This window comes from Ictalurus punctatus, chromosome 27 (assembly GCF_001660625.3).
Source record: "Ictalurus punctatus breed USDA103 chromosome 27, Coco_2.0, whole genome shotgun sequence".
Lineage (NCBI taxonomy): Eukaryota > Metazoa > Chordata > Actinopteri > Siluriformes > Ictaluridae > Ictalurus > Ictalurus punctatus.
In genome coordinates, this window is record NC_030442.2 from 11,884,864 (window position 1) to 11,912,654 (window position 27,791).

The following is a 27,791-nucleotide window of genomic DNA, read 5'->3' on the forward strand; positions in this document are numbered from 1 at the left end:
TTTCTACACCACCTGTTTTAATTCGTTTGTTGTGCATGGTTCCGTTTATTATTAACTCTATTGCACGTTAGCCTTCTTGACTTCATGCTGTAGACTGTATCATTTGTAGTTTGAACAGCTGCTCTGTGACCACTGTGTATCACTCCTGATTACTACCACTTCCTCTAACCCGTGTGTTTAGTTTTCAGTGTGGCCTACAAACTGTCTTACTTTTTGGTGGACATTTGGTGCAAATATCACCCTCAATTCCTTTAATGAGTCTGCCTCGCTTTTAGGTCACTTTGGATACAATCTTTGGTTTGGGTCTACTTATCCTCTTAGAGAGAGGGGTCACTGTAAATCAAAACAAAGTTGTACTTACTGATCACCTTTATTTTATGATGTCAGATTTCTATCCTGATAGGAGTGGATCTTTTCCAGGATGACCCTGCCTCCATCCACAGGCCATGAGGGTTCTCTGAATCGTTTAATGAGGATGAAAATGGTGTAAATCATATGCTATGGCCTTCAGAGTCATCAGATCTCAGCCCAATTGGACACCTATGGGAGATATTGACCTGGCATATTAGACAGTGCTCTCCACCACTATCATCAAAACACTAATTGAATGATTATCTTTGCAGAAGAATGGTATTTATCCTTCCAGTATGGTTCCTGAGACTTGTTGAATCTGTGCATTGATTGTTGTGGCCCAACACCTTACTGAGACACTTTTAGTTTTTGTTTTTTTTTTCATTTAATTTGTATCTGCCTCTAGATCTAATGGCTGAGTAGAATTACACTTTAACCAGTCACATTCATTAACAAAACGTGCAAGGGTGATGAAGGACATTTGGCCAAAACATCCTGTTTCTCTAGAAACCTACTACAAAATTTGAGACAGTTACTCTAAGACGGTTAATGTGGTTACTCACTGGCTCTTTCACGTTTTAAATTCAAACTTAATTGAATCATACTTAGAAGCATCTATAGTCTTTCTGTCCTCACTGAGACACATATTACTGTAAGAATAAAGTTATGACTACAGTTTACACAGTTATGCACCAAGAACAGAATGGCTTTTCCTATTTCATGCTACACAAAGGTTAGGAAATATTGTCTAGTGCTCTGCAGTGTTTCTGCCTGGCTCCTTTAGCTCTTATAGTGCAGCCATTATGGGCTTAAAAACATGGCCACCTAAATCAGGGCTGCTCCACATTCACATGTCATAGTCAATCCATGCTACGAGCCATGATATGGACCATGGAGCCATGATCTGGAGCACCAGCACTGCGTGTATGTATGTGTGTGTGGGAGTGAAGGGGTGTTCATGGGTGTATATATTAATCCGAGTCATGTATCAGGGTCTACCCCACCTTAAGGCAAAGTAAATTTGAGCTTTGCCAGTGCTACCATTTTTAGGAAGCAAAATTATGTTGTTGTTTTTTTTGTTTTATGTTATTTCAGTAATTGAGGATAATCGCATGAATGCTCTCAGAAACTGAACATGGTTGTAGTAAAAGTGATGAATATGAATATGGCTTGGCTTTACAGCATTTGTAACCTATTTGTGTGTGTGTGTGTGTGTGCACGTGCACATGCCAGACAGATAAAAATAATGCACACTTAAGAGAGACGTGACTGCAGGCACTCGCACATTGTATCTTTGCTCTCATGTACGTGTGATTATGTCTTAAGCCGTGTGAACAACCCCTTCCCAGTGAACAAACCTCTTCCTGTCTGGAGTACAGTCCACCTAAGATAGCAAAAAAAGATGTTTTATCCCTTTAACCAGTAATTTTTGCAGCTCTGTATCATATTGCTACAAGTCTGAGACCATAATGAAGAAATAACTACAACACTTAGTTGAGGTTTTAAAAGAATATATTCACTCTGGAACCATTTTAAATGATTTTGTTTGCATTTTTTTTTCACATTCAGTGAAAATTTTGCTTCATTTTCGGTTTGTGTTTTTGCTCCCTGTAATATTTCTAATGCCAGATTAAAACAGTAGCTGAGTCGTCTAGCAAACTATACAACATTAAATTAACTATTGTATTGTTTGGTTAAAAATTTCAGTATTAGCCAAGTGTTTTAGCTAGTTCAAGTTAGCTAACATTAAGGTAACTTTCATGCTGGTTGCTATTGTATGACAGGGAGAGTCAGGAACAGATGGGAACCAACAAAACTAAACTGGATGTAAATAGGTTAGTATACATTCCTATTTATTTAGTATATCAGCTAATACATTATTTAATGCATTACATTTGGACATACTGTATTGAACTTGCTTATATTAGGATAAAAAAGGAAACTTTTCAATATTCAATTGTTGTATGAACAAACATCTCTATTTATTTGCTGTCAGATAAGAAAACAGACATCAAGTGAAAGCTGAAATACTATTTTCTGATTAATTAGCTAATATGTTGGAGAAGTGGTGTTTCAATATGTTCTGTATCGGCCAAGAAATTATAAGATACATCTTTTTAGAAGGGGTTGTTGTTCTAACTTTTTAGAGTAGTACAGTTAATGGAATAAAAACTATTCCTTGGTAATGCATGCAAACTTTTGGACATTATCATATGTATAGATAAAGATGAGAGAAGCTGATCCTTGATTGGTCCGTTGAGGCCCTTCTTTTTCTATTGGTCTCCACTCTTGGTAAACTGATGTCTGTGTATGCTCTTATTTTACTGACAATTAACACTTGTGTCACTGACAGAGGTCCGGGAAAACGGGAAATGATTAAAAAGGAAATGTCAGGGAGAGATGTCGGGAAGAGAAGGGGAGGGCGGTAAGAGATGGGGAGATTTAGTTGGCTCTGTCTGATATGAAGGGAAACTGACGCTCTGAGATATCATATATAATGTTGTGTATCGTGACATGACAAGGGACAGAACCCATACTCAAAGATTTCCCTTATCATTCCTTGACATAACTAGAACATATTGATAAACCACTTCTGGGAAATATTAGCCAAATAACCAAAAAGCAGTATTCATCTTTCACCCAATGTCTGTTTTCTTTCACTAAAGAAATCTTGACAGCAAATGGAAAATAAATAAATAAATAAATCTGACAGCAAATAAACCTAGATGTTCAAACAACAACTGAAACTTAGTGTCTCTCTGTGAACATTCTGCAAAAGTTTTAAATGTTAAAATTAAAATGTTATTTCCTTGATAAATCTTTTTATTCAGTTATTCATTTTAAAGTATATTATTTAACAACTATTAAGTGAAAATATAGGAAATGGACTTGATATGTCCTGGAGGTTTAAGAGGTTTAAGGGGTCAATAAGCTGAATCTTAATGAATTAGCTTATTAGCTGTATCATAATGAATTGCTGTAAGAGCTGTATGTTTTAGCCTGGATTTAAAAATGATCTAAAAATAAGTTTTTGTTAAAAATATTGGTTGATTGTGCCCCACTGTTTAGGCTCTGATAGCAAATGCATTTTCTCCTTCTGTAGGATTTATTTATTTATTTATTTATTTTAACTTTTATTATCAGTAGGTCTTGCATCCTGGAATCTTAAACAATTATAAAAGGTCACTAAAAGTAACTAAACAAAAAGCTAAAGGTTTGTTTTGGGATGCTGAGGCAATAGATGAGGAACCTAACTTTTAGCTCTTATTTATTGTTGCATTTGTCCTTCAATAGGGTCAAGGTGCAGATATGTCTCATCTCTGCTCCTAGACCGTTGGGCCTCTTGTCTTGCTTGAAGCCAGAGAGGGACAGGAAATTGGGGGACGCTTTGGTAGTGGTCTGGCCTCCGACCCCTGAACTGTAATGCTGCACGCTTTGAAGTCAGAAGGAGAATCACATGCAATTACTTGTGATATAAAGCACGTTCTCCAAGAGTGCTCAACCCATGCTGAGCACATCCTCCCACTCTCTCTCTCTTTCTCTGTCCCTCACACACAAACACACACACACACACAAACTCTGTAAACTCTATACACCATATAATAACCTCGGCCCTCCTTGTTAAAGTCTTCCTAGAAGTTTTTTACCCTTTATATAAACACACTTAGGAGGAGTGCTGTGCGGAATAATTTTAGGTTAGCAGAACATTTCGAGAACATAACCTCTCGGTTTCTAGGACACTCAATCTGTCGAGTTTTCAGGATATTCTGAGTAATGTAAGGGTCAGATAATCTTCTTTTCACTGTAAGGAAAAAAAGAGTTCTTCAAAGGTTGCTTGGTTAATTACCAGTATAGCTTTCTTAATGTTTTTGAAATGGAAGCCCTCTGTTGTAGGGTCTATGCAGAACCTGTACAGAGATTTGAGTGTGTTCACTGAATTACCTACTTTTTACCAGACCAAAAACAACAAAAATCATATTAATGGCTTTAAACAACTGTAGTTTGTAATTTGAAAAAGGAAAGATAGAAAGATTGACTTTTCCCCCACTCTACCTGTTCTTTGACTCTTCCTGCATGCCTGCAGGGGCTGATTAACACCGTTTCAAACTCTATTGTTAGCATAGGTGCCCTTTTGTCTGACTGCTGCAGTGACATGTAACCGCCTGTGAATCCACAACCTGAATCTTTATACTTTGTGAAAATAACTGCATAGAAAATATGCTAATGATTAGACTGTAACTCATCCACGTGTACATTCTATAATCATATTTCTTTTTAAACCAGTCGATTTCCGATAGTTGGAGAGTCCAGAACCTATGGCACAAATGAGCAAATAAGCTGATTACAGGAGTCAGGTGTGTTTGAGTGATTTCTCTTAGGAGCATTCTCATACAGTAAATTTCCTTGTGACCTACTTACCAAAAATATGTCTAGATCTTTCAATTAAATTGAAGTTTATTAAATTAGTCAATGAAGTTAGCTTCAGCATTCAGCTAGCTCAACTGTGATGTCAGATGCATAGCGCTAAACATATCAGCTAGATCTTTTGCTAAGTTGGTTAGATTGATCTTCATGTGTTTGAAGACATTTTTTCAATGATTGATGACTGATAAAGGCACGGAGAGAAAACTAAACATAACTTTTGCACAGCTAGCACCATTACCTGGCTTTAACCTAGTGAAATATCTTCTTGTTCCTCAGTCTTTGTGTGTGGGGGGGTTGTGGTGGGGGGGTGGGGGGGGGGGGGGGTGGGTCTGCTGTGTATATGGTGTGGTAAAGGAGGGGAAAATCTCTCGCTTCCCCCTGGAGATACAGAATGCAAAGCATTCCTCACACTACCGCAGAGCAACAATCAGAGGAGAGACGAAAACAGGGGCCTGGCCAGAGTGCATGCATGCATACATACACACACATGCACATACATATACACACAGAGCACGGTATGTGGCGACAAGAAAGAGAGAGGTCACTCAGTTCTCCTTCTCATTCTCCACTTCCCCCAATCCTATGAGCACTCCACTCTTCCCTCTCCATCCTTTTTCACTCACAATGACTTCTTGTAGTAGTTATATGTAGTCTATGTAATCCCGAGCCTCCATTTTATCTCTGGTTTATGTAGAGGTTCAACTTTCTTTGGTGTGTTAAATGCCTTATACTGCACATTGTAGAGTTATCCTTATTGAATCACTGTTTTCTCCATATGAAAGAGTTTTTCCTGTAAGGCATTTGCACTCTCATAATCCGGTAGCACTTTATTTTACAGTAACTACCTACTGTTTAATAGGCAAATTTACAGTCATTAAAAATAATGTCTGCTTCAATATTCAAGTTGGCTACATAGTAATTAGTGTAAAAACTAACAGGTGTGTATGTCTGTACTTTGAGTTACATTACAGATATTTCAGATCTAACAGGGTAAATACAGTTAAGGTACTGGCACCAAATGAGCCAAAATGAATATAATGAGTGATATTTTGAGCATATGGAGATGGAATCGTTTTAGATGGTAGACTTTACCACTACTATGTCGTTTCTTAGCATTAATAAGTGTGGTAGTTTTCAGATTACTGCAATCTGGTCTTACTTGCAGAACATTACTACCTGTACATAAATAACTTAAAACATAACTGATTGTATTTTGGCACCAAGTATTGCTGAACAAATCTTGTAGTTTGTAAACTTGAATAATCTGCATAAAAAGACTAGGATTGGGCTGGGGTTAGTGTTCATACCACAATGACCTTGCTCAATCCTAACGAGATCAGGATGAAGTTATATGCAAAGTACCAGAAATTACTTATAATTACCATATAGTTTCCTGTTTCTGATAAGTCTAATCTCTAATTAATATAAGCTATCATTACTGGTGGAAAAGTATTTAATTAAAAGGGGATGTCTCCAGCAAATAATATACTGAAAAGAAAGTAAAAAAAAGAACATGCTACTTTTAAATGTACTTAAGGGTTAAATTAAATTAAATGGTTTTAATGGATGAAATTAAGTTAATGTTAATTAGTTAATTACGATCTAAAATGATTTTCCTTTTAAACTAACCATGCTGCTTTGCCTGAAAACATCATTCAATCTCTGTATGCTGGTCCTATGCATGGCTAACGCTACATCATTTGAAAGTAGTAAAAAAATTCTAAAGCAAGTAAATACATAAAATGGTAAAATTATTTATTTATTTAGTTATTTGACCATATTTAACTAATATCCAGCCAATTTATGTTAGCAACTGGAATGAGTAAATAGTTTTAGATCTTCAAATGAAATACAACATAAAACAAAGGCAACCTGAGTAAACACACTATACAGTTTTAATTTCTGACACACTTTAGTATCAGATATACACAAAAACAGAAGATCAAAATTTAAATGTTGGGAGTGAAATGTAAGTTTGCTTGAAATTAAGTAAAAGTACAAGTATTCAATTTCAATAAATCAGTAATATAGTCAATAACAAAGTATGACTTATTGTATGGTGTCACAAAAACAGCTTAGTGATTGTTTTCTGATCATTCAAGCAAGAGAGGAAGGAAGTGATGGAACTAAACACTTGGATTTTTTGTGTGTACGTGAAAGATAATGTATAATAGAGCGGGACAGTGAACAAGGGACCGGGGGTTGAGTAGGAGGAGAGTAGGTGTAATTATCCTACACTGGCAATATTATGCATGCTGTGTTTTCCCACAACAGTGCCAATTGTATCACAGGCTGCACGCACACACACACACACACACACACACACACACACACACACACACACACTTAAAAACATCTATTCCTTTTAAACAATTTCACATCACAATTACAACATTTTCAAAGCAAAACACTCTTCCCAAGAGACGCAGTGTTTTCCTTTATGTCTCCTTTCCGCCTACTCTCTCTCTTATCTTTAAGGAAAAGTTCCTCTGACCCCTGGCGGGACCGAGACTCAAAACATCGCTTGCTTGAGGCCTTGTTTCCTTGTGGTAGCACCTTGTGTGCCTTGCCGGTTTGAGGAAGAAACAGTTGAGTTCAGCTAGTCCATTGCTGCTGTTTTGTTCATAAAACAGCATAAACATGTTGTCGTATTATTCAAGAAAGCACAGATCTTAACCCCAAATACAGCTTGCCATACTAATATTTCAAATATAGCAATTAATTATTATTTATTAACACCCTAACCTGTCATCTCTTTATTCAGGTATGCATCTTGGAGCATATTATTCTGTAATCTATATTAATTATTCAGTTCCTACAGGGAATAGGAAAGGTATGTAGTTATGAGAATGGGGAATGTTTGTGGAAGTCTGAACCCCTGACAGCTGTGATATTTTAAGCGGTTTATTTATGTAGTTATATCAATAGCCATATGAAATGACTCTGAGTATAAAAACGCCTCCAAAAAGTATACCAAATGGGGTCTTTTTCTCCAAAAAAGGAGAAATTCAGTCATTCTGCTTTAAGTTATTAAACAGTAATTAATATGTAGGGGCGGACAATTTTTGCGTAATTATGCTTTGTTACTCTACATCTTGAAAGTTTATTTCAGCATTATTGAATACTCTGAATTACATTTCTAAGAACAACTTTCTTTTTACTCCTTACAGCTTTATTTAGACCTTCAAAAATACTCATTATAAATCTTGAAGGTGGCTTCTCTCATTCAGCCAATGACTGTACTGTATACATCAATAGAATAGCCTCAGCTTAACATCCAATCACTTTAGTTTTGCTCAGTCACCTTCAGTCAGGTTCATCAATGTAGAAAAAAATATGGTGAATCGTACCAATCTTCTGTGACCTTCTCATGCTACAGTATGTAGTTAAAGTTATCCATGTGCATTTGAAGATATATAAGCCACAAGACTGCTGTATGGAACTTGAGGATGAGCACCCCCAGCCCTACCTCAGTAAAATGTTTCACAATGTTGAAGTAAGCAGAGACTCATGTATAATGAGGTGCCTCCTTTTCCTCCCTGATGAACTCTATCCAATTTTTTGTTGAAAAGCGTCTTGAAGTAAATTTGGTAAATTTGTTAATGTTGACTATATTTAACTAAGTTAACCTGTTTTGTGTGTGTGTGTGTGTGTGTGTGTGTGTGTGTGTGTGTGTGTGTGTGTGTGTGTGTGTGTGTGTGTGTGTGTATGTCAGCTTAGACTGGCATTGATTACACTAGCTAAAATTTCTAAGAATTAAAAGTTACTTTTCACATAAAAAAAACAGACGATAACTTAATTTTATCAGTTAAAAACAGTTACTTTTTAATATTTGAGTTGGCCTACATTTCAAAGTAGCAACTTTCTGCCTTTTTACATTGGTCAGTTTTTTTCATAATCTGGTTCTTATTAAGGAAATTTTGGGAGTAACTGGGAAATGTTTCAGATCATTGCCAGGATTAAAAGGTGGAATAGAGGTAAGAAGTTGCAGAAGAGCAGGATCGAATTACTGTGGCGTATATTAGGACAGATTTACTAGAGGAGATGAGAGTCCATTTGTACCTTGCACATATTTTGTTGTATGTTTTACTACCTTTGCCTTGTTTCCAAATATAATTGTAAAGGTCAGAGTCGAGAGTGTATTACTAATATGCAAAAATACAGTGCCCTCCACTAATATGAGTAAATATGAGCAAAGAAGGCTGTGAAAATTTGTCTTTATTGTTTAAGCTTTTGATCTTTTGTTCCAAAAATTCACAAACTTATTCTGCTCTCATGGATTTTAAACAAAAGAAAAGATCAAAAGGTTAAACAATAAAGACAATTCAAAATTTCACAGCCTTCTTTGCTCATATTTTCCCAGGGTGCCAATACTAGTTCAGGGCACTGTATATATGAGTATATGTACATTATATTGCCAAAAGTATGTGGGCACCTGACTATCACACCTACATGAGCTTGTTGGACATCCCATTCCAAAACCATGGGTATCAATACAGAGTTGATGGCTAAAACAGCCTCCACTCTTCTGTGAAGGTTTTCTACATTCAGAGGAGATCTCCTGACCTGACTCATAACTGTTACAATTCATCCCAAAGGTGTTCTGTAGTTTGAGGTCAGGGCTCTGTGCAGGCCACTGGAGTTTCTCCTCATCAAACCATGTCTTTATGGATCTCATTTTGTTCTCCAGGCATCCACCAAACCCTGAATCATCCATTATACTTCCAGATTCACCAATCCAGAGAGTATGTTTTTCACTGCTCCAGAGTCCAATGGCATTGCTTAACACCTCTCCAGCCGATGCTCGCTATTGCATAGTGGTCTTTGACTTGCGTGCAGCTGCTTGGCCATGGAATCCTATTTCATAAAGCTCCTGATGAACAGTTCGTGTGCTGATGCTGCCTTCAGAGGCAGTTTGGAGCCCTCAGAGTCTGTGAGTTTGCATAGACTCTTCCATTTGCTATAATAGCAATTACAGTTGACCAGGGTAGATCTATCAGGTCAAAAATATCACAAACTGACTTCTGGCAAAGTTGGCATCCTATGACAATGTCAGGTTTAAAGTCACTGAGCTCTTCAGTATGACCCATTCTACTGCTGATGTTTGTCTATAGAGACTGCTGCTGTTAGCAGTGGGTGTGGCTGAAACACTTGAACCCAATCATTAGTAGGGGTGTCCACATACTTTTGGCCACATAGTGTATATGAGTTACTAAATGTACATACTTAAGATAATTAAGACATTAAGTGAATGTGTGCTTATTTTAGGACTTGCTGAAAAATTCTCTCAGAGGAAGGCCTATGAGTCAGGATGAAGAGCAACAGAAAAGTGGCACCTGCTCAGTTCCTTTACTTGAGACAAAGAGAGAAACAAATGCTCGAGAGAGAGAGAGAGAGAGAGAGAGAGAGAGAGAGAGAGAGAGAGAGAGAGAGAGAGAGAGAGAGAGTATTTGCCAGGCCCAGGGAAAAAGCATGTTTGTGTATGGAGCTCAAGTCCTTATCTCCAGCCTGTACTGACGCCATGCTCTTCCTGTCTCAAATCTCCTCTGCTGATTTACTCCCTCTCCCCCACCCCTCCCTTTCTCCTCCCTCCCTTTGCTTTCATTCTCTCTCTCTCTCTCTCTCTCTCTCTCTCTCCCTCAAAGCAGTCTGCCCCTCAGGCACCCCAGCCCGTAGTGGCACTTGAGCCCCCCTTCTCTGTCTCACTCTTGGAGATTAGATACGGTCTCTGTACCTGCTGACGTAAACACTGGTGGTCAAATGCACGCAAAGGCCACGGCTGTTGACAGGACGTGTCTGCCTCTGCTTTTGTAAGGTTAGTGATGTTCTTCATCTTTCCCTATCTCTTTTTCAGCAAAAAATTTTCACTACTTTGAAGAAAGTTTTAGCTACATGTTGCGACCATGACAATGTCCTGCACATGGAACATTTGGCCAATTATCTGTTGGCCATGCAGTCATTGTTGTACTTGTCCTTTTACCCTGCCAAGATTCTTCTTTTTCCCAGAAAAATTCCATATAAAACCAAACTTTTTTTTAATACTTTAGAGTTAATGATGTAAGCCAGGTAGGCGCCTTTAACAGGCATTCACCATCTACTCAGCTGATATAGACAGAATCCCATCACCCTTCATAAGTGCATCATAAGCACACCAGAGCAGTGCAGACAGTGTGTATTTGCACCAGTGTGAGTGCAGAAGCTAATCTCACTGTCTGGAACTCTGTGGCCTGTTCAGCCGGCGCCGAGCGCTTTGGAGCCTCCGCCGCAATCAGTAGCCGCGCAGCCCTCTGTCACACTGCCTTTCTTGCCCTTTCCTTTGTTTTCAACTCATTTCCTTCCTCAATTTCTTAGATATTCTCTTTCTCCCTCTCAGTCTAAACATGGGCATGTTTAGAAAGCATGTAGAGGAATAAAAGTGGCTGAACACAGAACCTCAGGTCTGGAGTTGCCTTACTCTTGTTTAATACATAAATATATTATATGGCTGTATATTTCTGTGCAGCATGATAAAAAGCTGGAGGCAGGCCAAATAATTGTTGGTTAAGAGTGTTTATGAGAGTGTTTCAGGACCGGGGCCTTCATTGTATGTTCCTGACATTGTTTATGATTGTTCCATGTAAACAGCAATACCCCAGTTTTTGTGGTCCTTTCTAGTTTATTGTAACCTAAAAAGTGCTTCAAGATTTGCTGGAGACTTTAAAAGCTTATAATCTTCTAATGACAGTTCTAAACACAAAGAAGCGTGACGCCTGTCATTCTACACAATGGTCATGAAGTTGCATGTTAGGAAATACTATTTATTTGTTATTACGGTACAAAGACAATACTGATCTTGATTTACACTGTCAAGCTGATTTGAATACACAAAAAATATGATAGGTTTAGTTTACGGCTGTGCAATTATATCAGGATAGCAGATAAATTGAAACAATGAACTCTTTTATTTTTACACAATAACATATGAAGAAATTTTGTCCCAGCCAGTTTAGAATTACACCCCTCAAACAAACTAAGGGAGAGGTAGGATTACACATGCAGCTAGTTTGGTTGAACTTGTACAGCGAACGCTCCATGTAAACCATTGTTTATTTGTTCTTATGCTGTTTTCTGTGAGCATTTATGGAAGTTTAATTAGCATTCATGGAAGGAGTCTTCAGTGTCCATTGTTACAATAAGAGGTAAAGCTGCAACTTCAAGTTTTCCAACATGGGAAATTCTTTGGGATGGAGGGCTTTGCAGATTATCAGAGATATTACAACTTTTTTTGTCCTCAACATAACAGCATTCACCCTACCATTGAGAGATTGTGAATTTTGAATCCCAACAATGTCATTGCCATCTGTGGCTAGAAGGCAAAGAACGAAAATTGGCCATGCTTTTCTGGATGGTATACTCTTTGGCCCCTGTCAATCATAGTGACGCTAGCCAATCACAGGCATCTGTGAGCTAATGTATGTAGTAGAGGGTGAATATCACTTTCCTTCAAGTGTAGTACTCTGCCCTGTGATGGAGCATGAGCAGCAGTTCAACAAACATGCATTTGGGTTGCCTCATTTGTTGACGGAGGAAGCACATGCTAAGCTTCATGCTCCCCAGTTGGTAGTTATCGGATGATAGGAGAGTGTTTCATGGATGTTCCTCAACATTAACTATAAACAAAATAAAATGTATGATGTGTTGTTTTTTAATTGATAAAACTTGTAAGCATTGTTGTATAAAATTTAAAATATGAAAATAATCCAACTTCTGAGTGGTAACAGCCCTCTGTTTCACATCTGGCCACAACACACAAATACATCATTGATTATTTTCCTATAAGACCACTACTGTTTTATTTTTAAATATGACATGGTCGCATTTGTATATAACACAATGTTACATTATTGTAAAGTATAAGAACACGTGCACTCAGCTACTTAATCAATGGTCCCTGTCTACTGACTCTACATACAGTAACCAATCAAATGTTTTTGGTGTGGATTTAGCTCTGCTCAGACATTTTCCAACTTGTGCCACGTTGAAGAATCTACCCCATGTTTTCCCAGCAGATACTCATTGAGGGCTCTGGCTGTCTCCATCGTTTAACCAGAAATGAGGCTCCATGTGCCGAAACACTGGTTTGAAGGCCAGAAATTTCCCCAGACAGATTCCACTGAATATGTCTGTCTGAGTCTTGCTGTTACAGTGCACTTCATTGTCAGTGAAATTGCAAAACTAGCAATGGTCTTTTATTTATCAATGTGATACAAATGGTTTTCATTTTACATGGATATTTTTTACAAAACACAGTGTCAGTGGTAGCTCAGTGATTGTGACCAGAAGGTTGCGTCTTCAAATCCCATGACGCCCAGAGATCCATTTACTGTATTCCTAACTAATACAGTACATTGGCTATTTTTATCAGGTAACATCCAAGGTACTGTTTGTACATATATAATTACAGACTCTAGCCTGTTAATCTATAATCTATAATGATTCCACCTGTCAGTGGAAAGGGACTACAACTGACCAGATTCTATTTGGGTTCTATTTGGTCCGAGTGTATCAGGCACTGCAGTGATATTAAGGATTTTAAGCACTGTGCTTACTTACTGGCCACTTTATCAAACATGGGAAAATATTTGATAAAATGGCCAAGGTGTTAAGGCAAGGCAGGCATACGTAATAATGTGGCTACTGAGTTCAAACAAATACTTTAGACTATAGACTACATACTTACATGTGTATATGTGGATGTGTGTGTGTGTGTGTGTGTGTGTGTGTGTGTGTGTGTGTGTGTGTGTGTGTGTGTGTGTGTGTGTGTGTATATACATACATACACACACATATATATGTGCTTGTGTGTGTATGTGTATATACCAAATACAAGATGAACATACTGGAAATGCATAACTATTATATCATATAAATTCCTTCTAATATCTTGTGAATGTTTTTTAACAAGACAAACATGTTGAAAAAGAAACAAAGTGCATAATTTTCCTCCAAATCGAATGTTTGAATTCCAATTCTTAACAATTTTGCTACACTAATAATGTATTTATATAGAAATGTTATATTTTATATGCAACACTCTTAGGCACTTCTAAAGAAATTTTGTAAAGCATACATACCTTCAGAAATAATGAAATGAAGTTTCTTCTCTCTCTCCCTCACTCATATTCAGTATCTGCTTTACATGATGGATCTAGAGTCTATCCTGGGAACACTGGGTATGAGGCCTGAATACACCCTGGCTGGGACACCAGACGATTACAGGACATGTTGTACACATACATTCACGCCAAGGACTAATTTATCTTAGCCAATCCATCTACTGGCATGTTTTTGGGAGCCCACAGACATGAAGAGAACATGCACAGAAACTCCACACAGACAGTAATCCCAGCTCAGAAGCAAACCAGAGACTCTGGATCTGTGAGGCAGCAATGCTACCCAATGCTCCACCATGCTGCTGCTGAATAGTGTTAAAATATTGATGGTATTTAGCAGTAAATAATAACATAACCATAAAAAATTCAATCAAACTATAAATTACATTCGTGTTTACAATTGCATAAATTCTCTTAGGGACACTGTGGAGAAGAGTTCTGAGGAAATTGGCTGGTATATTGTTTTTAGGCTTCTTGGAGAACTTTTTGTTGCACAAGTAAAATCCCAGACATCCTTGATGATGTGCTCTGTTACTTATTATGGCCCATTGCAAAACAAAACACAAAAATTTCTCTGTATCACTGAGTCTTTCGGAAATCTATTTTTCTACTGATATACTGATACAGTATATATAAAATTAGAATGAAAGATAAAATTTTGTGTGATTAAAACCTTTGCACTGTATATATTCTGGGAATCTGGTTTCTCTGGGAAAGCTTTCCAATTATAATGTTTTTATGTGTTTAATGTGTTTGTTGTGAACATTCTTTGAATATGCATTGGAGTCAGAAAGTCTGATTTCTTGTCTATTGCATTACAAACTCAATACAAGCATAGTACAAGTGTAAATGTACTTCAGAACGGCGTCTTTCATCCAGCCTCTTAAATCACCATCTCACTGTTCTGTATCCATTTCTCATTATCCATTTTCTCCAGTAGCCTGAGATCAATTCCAGCCTGCAAAGGCCACTCTATCTGCCCCCAATCCATTTCAGGCCTTCATGGACTCAGAGTGACTTCCTTCACTTGCTGCTTTTTGCAACCTTGCTATAGCCTCATTACTGCTCCTGATGACATGGCATTCCTGTGCTGGGTCTTGCTAGGCCCCTTACGACAGCACCACGGCTGCCCAGAGCCTGGGTGGACACGAGGCTATTTTGGGAGGTGGTTTGGTGCCGGACTCCCTGTCTCCTTAGCTCTAAACTTCTTTGCTGATAGATTATCTACAGGAGACTAAATGGGAGTCAGAGTAGTTATGAACCTGACGCCAGGCAAGTGCGTTTATCGTCCACTCAGAGCACTGATAAGTGACGGGAGCTGTGATGAGGATCCCACCAATCGTCATACAGAGGAAGGCCATAATGCAGTACTTTACTGAGTTTGTAGCCGACACAAGTTTTCAGCAGCGTCATACTAAGCAAGTGGCACTGGTACTGACAGACTATTTGACATTCTTATATAACACATAAAGATTTTTTACAACGTTTTTGTAAACTTGTAGGTGCTAGTTCCTTTATAACAACTGGCATAATTCATTCTCATGAAGATGGTGTACATGAACTAAATACCAAGTGCAATAACAGAGTACAATTGCTCATGCAACTCAAAGGCTGTTGTTGTTTAGAGGATTAAGGCGTGGTCATTAGTTAACTTTGGACAGAGATTTTCAATTATTATATATATATATATATAAAATATATATATATGTGTGTGTGTGTGTGTGTGTGTGTGTTTATTATATTCTTTAGCAAACTTGGCAGTTGGAAAGTCTGGTGTATTTCATTATAAACGTTTTGTATTGTTATTTTAAAAACATAAAATCTTGACTGTCCACACCAACAAGTGCACATTTACTAACACAAATGATACATCTGATTGTAAGACCAGGCAAAAATTAGCCAGGTGAGACATGATTACAGAAGCTTCATGTGCACACCACTGTTAGAAGTGCGAGAAGAGCTCCTGTCAGGATGATCAAAAGCTATAGCCTAAGCATAGGTCTGCAGGAGTTAGCCCATGATTTACAGCCTGATGATTTCATCCATTAATAGCACATGGGCACGTCTGCCTTGCCTCCTGAAGTATTTTAAAGGGTGGGCCAAATTGCTATTAAACTTTAACCTTCTCAGTGGAAATAAGACTTTCTCAGTATCAAAGACATCAACTTTTCTGCAGCACTTTAGTTACTGTGATCAAGACAGTGTATTACGGGGTGTGTTTTCTCTTCTCTAACTCCACATGGGAAGAATGAACCCTTTTGTGGAGTTTGCTGATACTGTTTCACTAATAGTACCCCTGCTATTACTATTATTACTGTTAGTATAATAGTTAGTGCTATTAATACTGTAACAACCGATACTAATACTTATTGCAGTAATAAATATAAACGTGTTTATCTTTGCATGGAGGAACAGGAACACCAAAACAAGTGTAGTGCATGCAACATGAATGATTTATTTATGGGATTGCATGGTGCTTGTGTGTTTTTTTTTAATTATTTTTTTTATGCATCACATGCATATGCATATGCATGTTTAGGTAATTCGTTTATTTATTGTTTGCTTGCTAGTTTGCTTTCATGTACAAAATGATCATGCATGTTTGTCACATTTATCAAAGAATGTTTAATCTTGTATATGTATATGTATATGTTTACTGCAATTTTAGGTTTTCCAGTACTCTGTGAGTGAGTGGCCCCTTTAAGTGTGCAGAAACCCGACACCGCGCCTGCGCAGCACTCCGCGCGCCCCGCAGCCGCCACCGAGTCTAGACGAGCACATGATGAGAAACAGCCAATGACTCCGCCGTGCTCCTTCGAGGGCCCCGCGACCGCGCGCGCACGCTTGTAATTGTGCGTGTGTGCGTGCGTGCGTGAGAGAGAAAGAGGGAGAGAGATAGAGAGAGCGCGCGCGTAAGGAACAATCGTAGGATCCCGTTCATCTCGATCGCTGCTGCGCGGAGTGAAAGGATTTAAAGGGCAAGTCTTCCTGGCGCACACTTAATGGATGTTTCCGTTGCGTGAAGAATTTTTTTTTTTTTTTTTTTTTTTTTGGCGTATCAGGATGGAACTGTTCAGCGTCAAAGGATTACTTTTGGGTTTGTTGCGGAGTTGCTCTGTCCACGCGCCTGTACAGATCTAAAACTACTATATAGGTGATAGAGGTTTGGCTGATCAAGAGTGTGTTAATCCTGTTCTGGATGTGAATATAACGGCTGTGCAGGAATGCAGAGGACTCAAGCAAGCCTATAAATCAACTTTCTTATGTTCATGTTTTGCAGACTTAGCGCTGCACGCAGCACCGTTTTTTAAAAATTTTATTATTATTATTATTATTATTGTTGGCACTAATGCGCCGTGACAGCGCCGCCACTTTGCTGCAAAACTGCCACGATCGCCGAGTCTAATGTTGTGCTCCGGCCAGGAGGAATGCGCCCGCGGCTGTGCGTCTAGGCTAGTGCACGGCGCTCACGGAGCCTTGATGTCGGACAACGAGCACGAGCATCGTCGGGATCGGGAACAGACGTAGGACACACACATACACACTCAGAAAGAAGCGCGCATGAGAAGCGGTTAAGGTGTCGTATGTTCAGGACGAGACGCGGCGCTCTGGTTCGGCGACTCTGGAGAAGCCGTTTGATCGCGGACGGAGAGGAGGCCGATGGAGGCAGCAAGAGCGGCGACGATCCGGAGAACATCTCCCAAACGGAGCCTGCGGCTGTGGGAAACTCCGGGGGATCGAGCGACACCCTGGCTCTGGTGGAAAGTGCAGGATCAGAGCTTGTTCTAGAGCAAGAAGGCATTCAGGTGGACATGTGCGTCCAGGAGCAGCGTGGACTCCCTCCATCCGAGGAGAGCAGCAGGACAGTGACCTGCTGTTGGTTTAAAGACCGGCACAGAAGCAAAAGTGACCTTTCTGATCACTTTCAGATTAGAGAGCACAGTGCTGCAGAGTCAAGAACTCGTAGAACATTACTGGAGCAAGAACTTCAGAGGTGTGCCTATGGGCTCCTGAAAAAGTTGAAGGAGAAACCTTTGGGCGTCTTGTTGGAGGCGGTGGAGTCTAAAGGAGCCGTGTTGGGTGGTTGTGTTGTAGCTCCTCAGGCCGAGCTGCATGTCGGAGGTTGTGCTGTGTCTCCTCAATACCTGCTGTGTAGGTTTTTCCGCTGGCCTGACCTGCAGCTTGCCTCCCCGCTCAAAGCACTGTGCTGCTGTCAGAGTTTCAAGGTGCCAGGCGGCGAGGCGCCATGTTGCAACCCCTATCATTACAGCCGCCTTTGTGGACCAGGTGAGGATGCTCGAAGCAAAGGGACATGATGGCGTCATCAAATATCTGAGGGTACAAAAGCGAAGGCTTCTGCAACAATCGTACAATTCCAATAAATTTTATAGCACAGTATACAATCAGTTCACAAAATGTACTGGCACTACTACACTAGTAGTACTATATATATATATATATATATATATATATATATATATATATATATATATATATATATATATATAGCCTCATGTAGGGGTTTTATGAAACCTCCATTAAAAATTAGAGTGACAGATTTGCAGACAGGTTTAAATTTTCAGTGAGACATTGCAAGGCTATATGAAATGTCCATCATTTCTTAGAAGATCTTGCACAATCCTGCATTTGCATGGTGGGAATTAGAGAGAGAGAGAGAGAGAGAGAGAGAGGAGCTGGCCTGTGACACTCTCTCATTCAGGAAGTGGAACTCCCAATTCATTACCCTACTGGGACGCTTAGTTCTTTTGCTCCTCATTCAAGTCTGTTATTCACAAAAACACACAGTCAGTGCGCACAGAGCAGCTCTCAGGGCTGCTGCCCAGGCAGGGTGTAGTAGTTCTCATGAGATCAGTTATTTAGAGGTTTTCCATATTTTGGACTGTAAAAGACAAGCCTAATTTTGTGCACTCACCAAATTTTCCTTCGCATTGAGTCATGCTTCTACCCAATAATCAAGTGAAGATTAAGGCTGTTCTTGCAACAATGAAATAGTATGCATATTGTTTATTTATATAATGACCTTTTTGTTAAAGATTCAATACTAGAAGTGTAACGTGGAGTTATTCTGAAGGGCAGTTTTGTCCTTTAGAGCTTCATTCCTCCCTTAAGTTGTAATTTTTTTCCCTGTAAACACTTTTTATGGGACAACAGAGAAGGAAAATGAGAAAGAATCAGATTCAGAGTTTCATTGGCTAAGAAGGATTTTACTTACAAGAAACTTAAGGTGGTATTTGCTCCATTATCACAGATTAAACTGAAACAAATCAGGGAAAAGATTACAAAAATATGTCAAGAATATAATTGAAAAGAAAATAAACTGAGAAACAAATAACAATGTGTGTGCAATGTGCAAAGTACAGATAATTATGTATCATGTACAGGATAAACAGAGTCCTGAACGTGTGCAAATGTAACTATCATGATAGGTAGGCATATTAATCATTTTCTGTAAAGTTTTTGCATGCAGAATAGACACTAGCATAGAAAATGCACTGCAGTGCAGGTGTGTCGCCACTGATCTGAAAACAGTTTGCGAAGTGAACTAGTGGTGACTTGATTGTAGTCACCCTTTTCAATAAATAATGTCATTTTTGATTGAGAAATGGTCAAGTCCATAAGTTGTCAAATCCATTTTAAATAACTATTCAAAAGAAAAAATGAATTCAACCAGACAGTGCATGCTTTGCAGCAGGAGACATCCACGGCTCTGTACTCGCCGTTGTGTTATGGTTCGGCCCAGGATGCTTCACGCCTGGTGCAGTCTTAGTGGCTGTGATACAGATATATCATGATGGATATGTAAGTTTTGGATGCTGAATATAAAGCAAGTTCTAATATAAACTCTTTCCTTTTAGATTCGCCCCCTCCTCCCTACTCACAGCTCTCTCCCAAACTGGGACAGGAGTCTCTGGGTAAGTCTTTTGCATCATCACTCCCTTTATTGCCGTATTATAGAGAGGGTAGTAGTTTGTGATATATTTTGAGTTGTGTGCTTAAAAAAAAACGAACCAAAGAACTAAGAAGAAAGAACATCACAAACTAGAAATACATTGCTTTTGTACAGTATTCTGTTTTGTCTTAGACAGAAATTGGGTAATATTTTTAAATGATCTTTTATAGTCTTTTATGTTCTTTTTTAAAATGATCTTTTATAGTTCCTATACACTCGGTGTTGCCTTATACTGAGATTGAGGCGACTGCGTCACCCAGCAGCACATCTGGGGGTCACTCAGGTGAGTACTCTCGTTTTCATTGAAATATCATTCAACCTAAGCTGTGATGAGATGTTTGCTGCTGAATGTATTTCACTTGGATGGCTCTCTATGTCTTATGTGTTGGGTTACATGTGCTGGGAGCATGTGAGTGATTATCCTGGACAATCCCTTTCAGTTGTTCACCTGTACTGAAAAAAAGAATAGATACTCTCATTCATCAAAACTCACATATAAGGGAAGTCAAAAGCCAGATCCATCACTAAAGGTTTCAAATTCATTTAGAACAACAGCCGTTAAATTCTGACTATAAAGGTCTTTGGATGAGACAGACATGAGCGAATGTCTTACTAAAGTGGTTTTTATGTAGTTTTTTTCCAAGTTAACAACATAACACTGAAGCAAAACTGTAAATAGTAATTCTGGTTGTTTACTCTGTACTGAAGGTTTTACAATCGCGTCGTCTAACACATATCAACAGATTCTCTGTCGGGAAAAATATTCCTCTCTTAAAGGACAATAAATGATCCAGATTTAGAGCTTAAATTACAATTCATCAAAGCGTTCTACAAAAATATGAATTTCACAAAAAAAATTTATTAACAGAGATTAATCTGAATTTCATTGTACTTGTACAAGTCGTAAAAACTAAAATCATTAGGCTTCCATCATAAGTATGTTTTGAGTAAACACATTTTCATGTTCTTTTCTTTGTACAAGGAATTATTCTTTTTGAAAATTTGTCGGTGGTAATCACACACTACAGATACAGTAGATAGAGATTACATTGCGGAATGCTGGAGCGGTTTTTAAATTTGCATTGACGAGGATGGCATGATTCTTGCTAGTTTGAATGCTTCCTATGTGTGAATTTATTTATTATTTGTTATTATTAGTGGTGGGTAGATTAATAAAATGTATTCTGTAAACTCTGTAGTGGTTTTGCTGGGAAGCACACCCTCTAGAGGAAGTTGAGAGCATTAAAATAAACATGAGTAATGAGTAGATCCAAGTTGTGGACCAAGTTGCGGTTACCGTATACTCTCTTTTTTTTTTTTATAGTATTATTAACATACTTTACATCTGACTTTGTCCTGTATGGTTTTGTCACTTCTGGACTGCCTGTCCATTTTGCTTTCCAGTTCAAAAGCATAACAGAGAAACATTTTCCTGGTTGCTAATCTAGTTGAACTCTTTAAGACTTCTTTATAGCAGTGAAAAGATTCCTCAACATCATTTGCACACTTCCCGGCGTCCAGACTTGAGGCGCAACTCCTTGTAAATTAGATTATGACCAACAATGGGCAGTTTTGTGAGCGCGGGCCTCGCTGTTTCCAGCAGCAGTGGGAAGTCTCAGAGCACCGCATAATTACCGCGCCTTTTGTGGTCTGAAGACAAGGAACAAGATCCTCTTTTGGCGTGTCACACATGGCTCTTGCTCCATTATTTGCATGTTGTTGTTTCCTGCTGAGTTTTGCAACGCAGGCTCCGGCACGGCCAGCCAGTCGCATTTTAAAATAAGGTTTAAATTACAGGGCTCGCTGTGGCTTTTCCTCTTCCTGACTGAGCGCAGGCCAACACGCAATTTAACTAATGAAATCCTGCCAGTCTGAGCAGAGATTCTTTACAGATGTCGACAAGGGACGACTCTATCAGTTGTTGGAAAAGTGGAGGAGACGGTTCAGGGTGTGTTTCTGTTGATTTTCTGTGTGTGTGTGTGTGTGATTGAGCATTTTGTCTCTGAGTTGAGTGTTGTGACACTGTGAAGCGTCTGCCTTCTTTCATCCTGACGTAGCTAGTTTTCTTCATCTGAGGGCTGGATCGATATCCAGTCTAATTGCTCACATCTATCACTTATCAAATTGAAAAATAAATCCATTCCGGCACATAATACCATGCACGTTTTCCAGAGGATTCCATAATACCATGCGCATATTCCAGAGGATTCCACAGTAAATTTAACCTTTAGTAATTAGTCATTTTAACATTTCCAAGCACAATCATTCCTTTAAAAAAAAACGAGTTACAAAAGGAACACTGTCTTACTTCTGCAACAGTATGAACTTTGTTTTTGGTCCAGAATAGCAAAAATAGCTCTCATTGCATTGTCAAGCCAGCAGTTGTGTTGCAAGCATTTTTGGTTTTGGCTTTTGCATGTTTCTCCCTCCTCAGAAATCTCTCTCTCTCTCTCTGTCTCTCTCTCTCTCTCTTGCTCTCTCACTCCCTTCTCTCACCCAGCATGCTGGAAGAGTCTAATCTGTGCAGGGAGATCTCATTTTTGGCTCAGCAGGACACACAGCACTGCTTCGCCCCCTTCCTTCTCTCATTTGGCGGTGTTGGTTTAGGCTTAGCTGTGCTCAGACCTCTTCTGATGGGCGTACATGCCTCACCACCCATGAGCATCTTGAATAGTAATACACACTCTGTGAACCATTTGGATATAAAAAGTATGGAAAATGGAGTAAAATTAGCAGCAGCATTTTATTACACAGTAAATTGTTATATTATTTTTTTTGTTGATGTTTTGCATTTTGTTTTCTTTTTTATGCAGATAAAGGTCATAGATTTTCGCATCATAATCTTTGTAGATTTGCCGGCTGTGAGGAGTGCAGAACTGGTTTATCAGGCCAAAAAAAGCTGTTTTATAATGTTAACTGTTTAAAATGTGAAGTGGGTCTTTTAAAACATTGATGCTTTTTCCTGGTCAAACTGAACAAAAGTTCAGGAAATCGATGTCGTGATTTACCACACTGCTCTGCTTTTTTCTGTTTCTCTCTCTCTCTCTCTCTCTCTCTCTCTCTCTCTCTCTCACACACACACACACAAACACACACTCACTCACTCACATGCATATATTAATTACTGTCCATATTTACACCTAGGGCCAGTACTATTTCCTCCTCATATTACACTTGGAGTCATAAAGATTCATCAATAGTGGAGTCAATGCGCCTTCCTGCACTTTCCTTAAACCAGTCTCGTTTCATTAGCAGCGCTTCTCCAGCTGCTTCAGGGAGAGGAGTGCGAGCAGAATGGCGCCACAGGCCCAGGCCTTTAGATCCTCCCCCTCAATGGAGCCTGTGAAGCAAAATAATGCCATCAGTCTGTGTGCCAGTTAATCAGAGCTGATAGGCTGGCGGCTGGGGGGTCAGGAGGTCACGAGTTGTCAGGGAGCTGAATGGAGGCCCTCAGAGGGGGAGAAGGGCCCCTGAGTGGCCCGCTGGAATGCAGGGAGGGGTGTGTGTGTATGTGTTGGAGGTAGAGATGACAGATTTGGGCCTTTTAGTGGGAACCAGTGCCTCTTCAGAGCCAAATCCCTCTCAAAGGGAACTGTAAAACTGTAAGGAAATGAGGTAGCACTTCCGCTCAGCATAACAGCAAAAAAATAAATATCTACATGAAAGTGAATGGAACGTTTGATATAATGCTGCAGAGCAGTGTTCTCATGTTTCAGAAGCCTGCAAACTAGTGCCTGTGGTTTTCTTCTAGTAAAAAAAAAAAATATATATATATATATATATATATATATATATATATATATATATATATATATAATTTTAAATAGTCTTAGACCTTCAAACTAAATACAACATAAAACAAAGGCAACCTGAGTAAACATAAACATAAACTGTTATCCAACACCTATCACCAATGTGAAAAACTGATTGCCCCCTTAAACTTAAAATCTGGTTGTGCCACCTTTAGCAGCAATAACTGCAACCAAACACACCCGAGATCAGACTTTCACTTACTTCTAGGACTAGGACTTACTCCTATGCTTTGGATCATTGTGTTGCTGCATAATCCAGTTGAGCTTCAGCTTATGGACTGAAGAGCAGACATTTTCCTTTAGGATTTTCTGGTACAGAGCAGAATTCAGGTTTCCCTCAATTATTGCAAGTTGCCCAGACCCTGAAGCAGCAAAGCTTGCCACACCATCACCCTTCCACCAGCATCCTTGACAGTAGCTATGATGTTCTTTTTGTGGAATTCAGTGTTTGGTTTAAGCCAGAAGTAACGGGACCCCTGTCTTCCAAACAGTTCCACTTTCTATTCATCAGTCCACAGAACATTCTTTAAAAAGGATTGTGGATCATAAAGGTATGTTTTTCCAAAATTCAGACAAGCCTTAATGTTCTTCTGGGTTAGCAGTGGTTTTTACCTTGCCACGCTTCCATGGATGTCACGAACAGTGACCTTTATTGATTCAAGAGAGGCCTGTAGGTCCTTTGATGTTGTCGTTGGGTCTTTTGTGACTTCCTGGATGAGTCGTTACTGCGCTCTTGGAGGAATTTTGGAAAGTCAGACACTTCTGGGAAGGTTCACTACTGTGCCGACTTTTTCCATGATGGCTCTCACTGTGGCTCTTTGGAGTTCCAGAGATTTTGAAATAGTTTTGTAACCCTTCCCAGACTGATGTATTTCAATCACCTTCTTCCTCATCGTTTCTGGAATTTCTTTCAATTTCAGCATAGTGTGTTACTGTGTAGGACCTTTTAACCAACTTCATGCTGTAGAAAAAGTTTTATTTAAGTGTTGATATGACTGAACAAGGTTTGCAGTAATCAGGCCTGGTTGAGTCTAGTTCAGCTGAACCCCATTATGAATGCAGTTTCATAGATTTGGGGAATTAGTAACTACGGGGGCAAATACATTTTCACACAGGCCCAGTTAGTATTGGAAAACTTTTTGCTTCAGTATATAACATTATCATATAAAAACTGTATTTTGTGTTTACTCACATTGGCTTTGTTTTATCTTAGATTTTGTTTTAATTTCTGAAACAATTTAGTATGAGATGTACACAAAAACAGAAGAAATCAGGATGGGGCAAATACATTTTCACAGCACTGTGTGTTTGTGTGTGTGTGTGTGTGTGTGTGTGTGTGTGTGTGTGTGTGTATATATATATATATATATATATATATATATATATATATATATATATATATATATATATACACTGTTGCTTTAGAGTTGCAGTATCATGATTTCATCATTGCAGAAATTGAGCTTGATTTGAGTTGTGATGCTAGAGCGATGCTATCGCTTGTATTTGGCTTAGACGGATGTTGTTATATGACTGTTATATCAGATCTGTATTATCGGTATTAATTTCACTCATGAGATTTACCCACCATTTTGGACTGGATGTATCAGGAGTTTTTCCTACAATTTCATATGATAAAGACTTTCCTAGCGTCTAGTGAATGTGTATTTTTGGATCCTGCTGGCTAAGATTTGTGGGTCTGTTCATGTTTGAACTCAGTACTCCCTTCGGAAATATTTCACAAAAATATGTGGATGGACATTATATGCATCACTATCACTATCAGTACAGTTTGACTATTCTGCTGCATTTTTTTCAGTGTTGATGATTTAAAATACAACATGCTGATTCCACTCTTTCCTTTATGCACATTTTTGCATCTCAGGTTTTTTTTTTAAATTGCAGATACCAGCACATCTCCCTCTTCGCTTGGACGCACTCATTGGTGTAACGTGGCGTACTGGGAGCACCGGATGCGTGTGGGCCGCCTGTATCCGGTGTACGACTCCTCCCTCAGCATTTTCTATGACCTACCTCAGGGCACGGGCCTGTGCTTGGGCCTGCTGCCCAACACGGGCCGCGCCAGCTCATCAGTTCAGCGAGCACGCGCCAAAATCGGCTACGGTATCCTGCTGAGCCGAGAGGCTGACGGCGTGTGGGCCTACAACCGCAGCCAGCACCCCATCTTCATCAACTCACCCACCCTGGAGCTCCCCCGCTGCCGCAGCCCCACCGTCACAAGGGTGATGCCAGGCTACTCAGTTAAGGTTTTTGACTACGAGAAGTCATGCCAAATTGGGCACCTGATGCACTCGGAAGGGCCGTACGATCCAAACAGCGTGAGGATCAGCTTTGCTAAGGGCTGGGGGCCGTGCTACTCAAGACAGTTTGTCACGTCATGTCCTTGCTGGCTGGAGATTCTACTCAACAACCACAGATAGCACACACACACACACATGCTTATTCCTCTCTCTCTCTCTCTCTCTCTCTCTCTCTCTATCTCTCTCTCTCTATCTCTCTCTCTCTCTCACACACACACACACACACACACACACACATACACATACAGGCACACAAATACATTCACAATCCCAGTCCCAAAATGTAATCTATCTAGATTTAATATAAAGTTTTATATATACATATTATATAAAGGACATTATACTTGTAAATATGAGTCCTTTTTACAGTGTAATTATTTATGTATGGTGCAATGTGTATATGGACATAAGGAAAAACAAGATGATCAGGTGATGCACTTTGGATTCTATATGCTCACATGGAATCTTTGCCATTTTTACTAACGGATGTGTACAGAAACCCTGGTTTTGGTGTATAGTTTTCATATACGATCAATATCCAGAAAAGAAAAACTAAGTACCATGGACACATTGATAATAAAGTATTCCTCAGATATTTTCATTGTCAGCTGTCCTTATTCACAATTTTGATTAGTTGTACAGTATGTGCATTCATATGCACTGTGTTGAACTTTAACCCACCTTGTTTTAAGCTGCAGGTCTAGTAAAAGGGCTCGCACCCGGGGTCGGGGGAAGGCAACGTTTTCTTTTAAAGCCTCTGTTTGTACTGGAAGGCGACTGCTCTGGCTTATTCAGCAGCCAGGCCGGCCCCACCTCATCCCTTTTAAAACAAGGCTCTCAGAAAGCCACATGCACATTATATGCATGTGCCACAGTGCGCTGACCTCCCAGCCTCCAGACGAATTCTTCAAGTCCATGAATGCATTATTATGACTGTGGAGACAGGCAAGGAAAATTAGCATGTTCACACGGTTTGTGTCTGTGCCTTACACTGGAAAAGACCTTCTGGATGGGAGGGATGGTTGTGTTTTCCTGCTGTTTCCTCTAATACTCATGTTACTGTTTCGAACAGAGGAAAAATTTGTCCGTTTCAATTTCAATTTCGACCCTGTTCTTACCCACGAACATATGAGCTCAGTAGTTAACAGTAGCCTTCTAAAAAAATTATATTGCACTCAATGTTAGGTTCCGTAAACTATTATGGTCTGTTTGCAGGCTTTTTTTTTTTTGTAACCTCACAGTGAACCATATTAGGTCAGCGCCTTTATACTTCACATCCAGTTACAACACAGCTGAAAACAGGCATCCCTGAATAACAGTGCTGAATAACAGCACTGTATCACAGTTATTGGATACGAAAAGCCGATCCCTGTGCAGAATATACTGTATTACACAGTCAGAAGTGTGGACACGATGCAGTGAATACACGTTTTTCATGTCTTCAAGGTGCATTAGGTAAGATTTCTCAAAATTTGTCAAGATTAGGTTTCTATCGTTTAAGTTGTTGGAGCTAAATAAGATTTTTTACTCTTTCAGTCTACCCATGAACACAAAGCGGTGGTTCAACGAGAGTTAGCATTAGCGAGGATTGTCATGACATCACTTTCCAGTACATTATATAACACTATAATATAAACACGCAAAATCTGGCTCAGTGATTTATGAGAATGGTCCCAAGTGCAGTCCCTGTCCTTTTTTCTTCATAAGTGAAGAAGTGTGAGGGAGTGTTTATAAAATGAATGACAGGATAGCCACGTAA

The 27,791-nt window shown here is 39.3% G+C and overlaps 1 protein-coding gene and 1 long non-coding RNA gene across 2 annotated transcripts; both read left to right on the forward strand.

The window, feature by feature from the left end:
- The first annotated feature begins 10,420 nt into the window (after nucleotides 1-10,420).
- LOC124626427 (uncharacterized) lies at nucleotides 10,421-14,790 on the forward strand. The gene is made up of 2 exons (XR_006981246.2): nucleotides 10,421-10,591; nucleotides 13,943-14,790. It is a non-coding gene; the product is annotated as an uncharacterized LOC124626427 (long non-coding RNA).
- Nucleotides 14,791-16,682: 1,892 nt separating this feature from the next.
- smad6a (SMAD family member 6a) lies at nucleotides 16,683-26,627 on the forward strand. The gene is made up of 4 exons (XM_017459295.3): nucleotides 16,683-18,215; nucleotides 19,805-19,861; nucleotides 20,105-20,182; nucleotides 25,617-26,627. Exons 1-4 carry the CDS (start codon nucleotides 17,513-17,515, stop codon nucleotides 26,150-26,152), a joined length of 1,374 nt encoding a protein of 457 aa, XP_017314784.2. The 5' UTR covers nucleotides 16,683-17,512; the 3' UTR covers nucleotides 26,153-26,627.
- Nucleotides 26,628-27,791: the final 1,164 nt, after the last annotated feature.

Bases quoted from the DNA above. Each gene is read 5' to 3' on its own strand.
- smad6a (XM_017459295.3), top strand. From the start codon at position 17,513: ATGTTCAGGACGAGACGCGGCGCTCTGGTTCGGCGACTCTGGAGAAGC. The intron at 19,862-20,104 runs GTAAGTCTTTTG...GATCTTTTATAG, and splicing joins ACTGGGACAGGAGTCTCTGG to TTCCTATACACTCGGTGTTG. The intron at 20,183-25,616 runs GTGAGTACTCTC...TTTAAATTGCAG, and splicing joins CACATCTGGGGGTCACTCAG to ATACCAGCACATCTCCCTCT.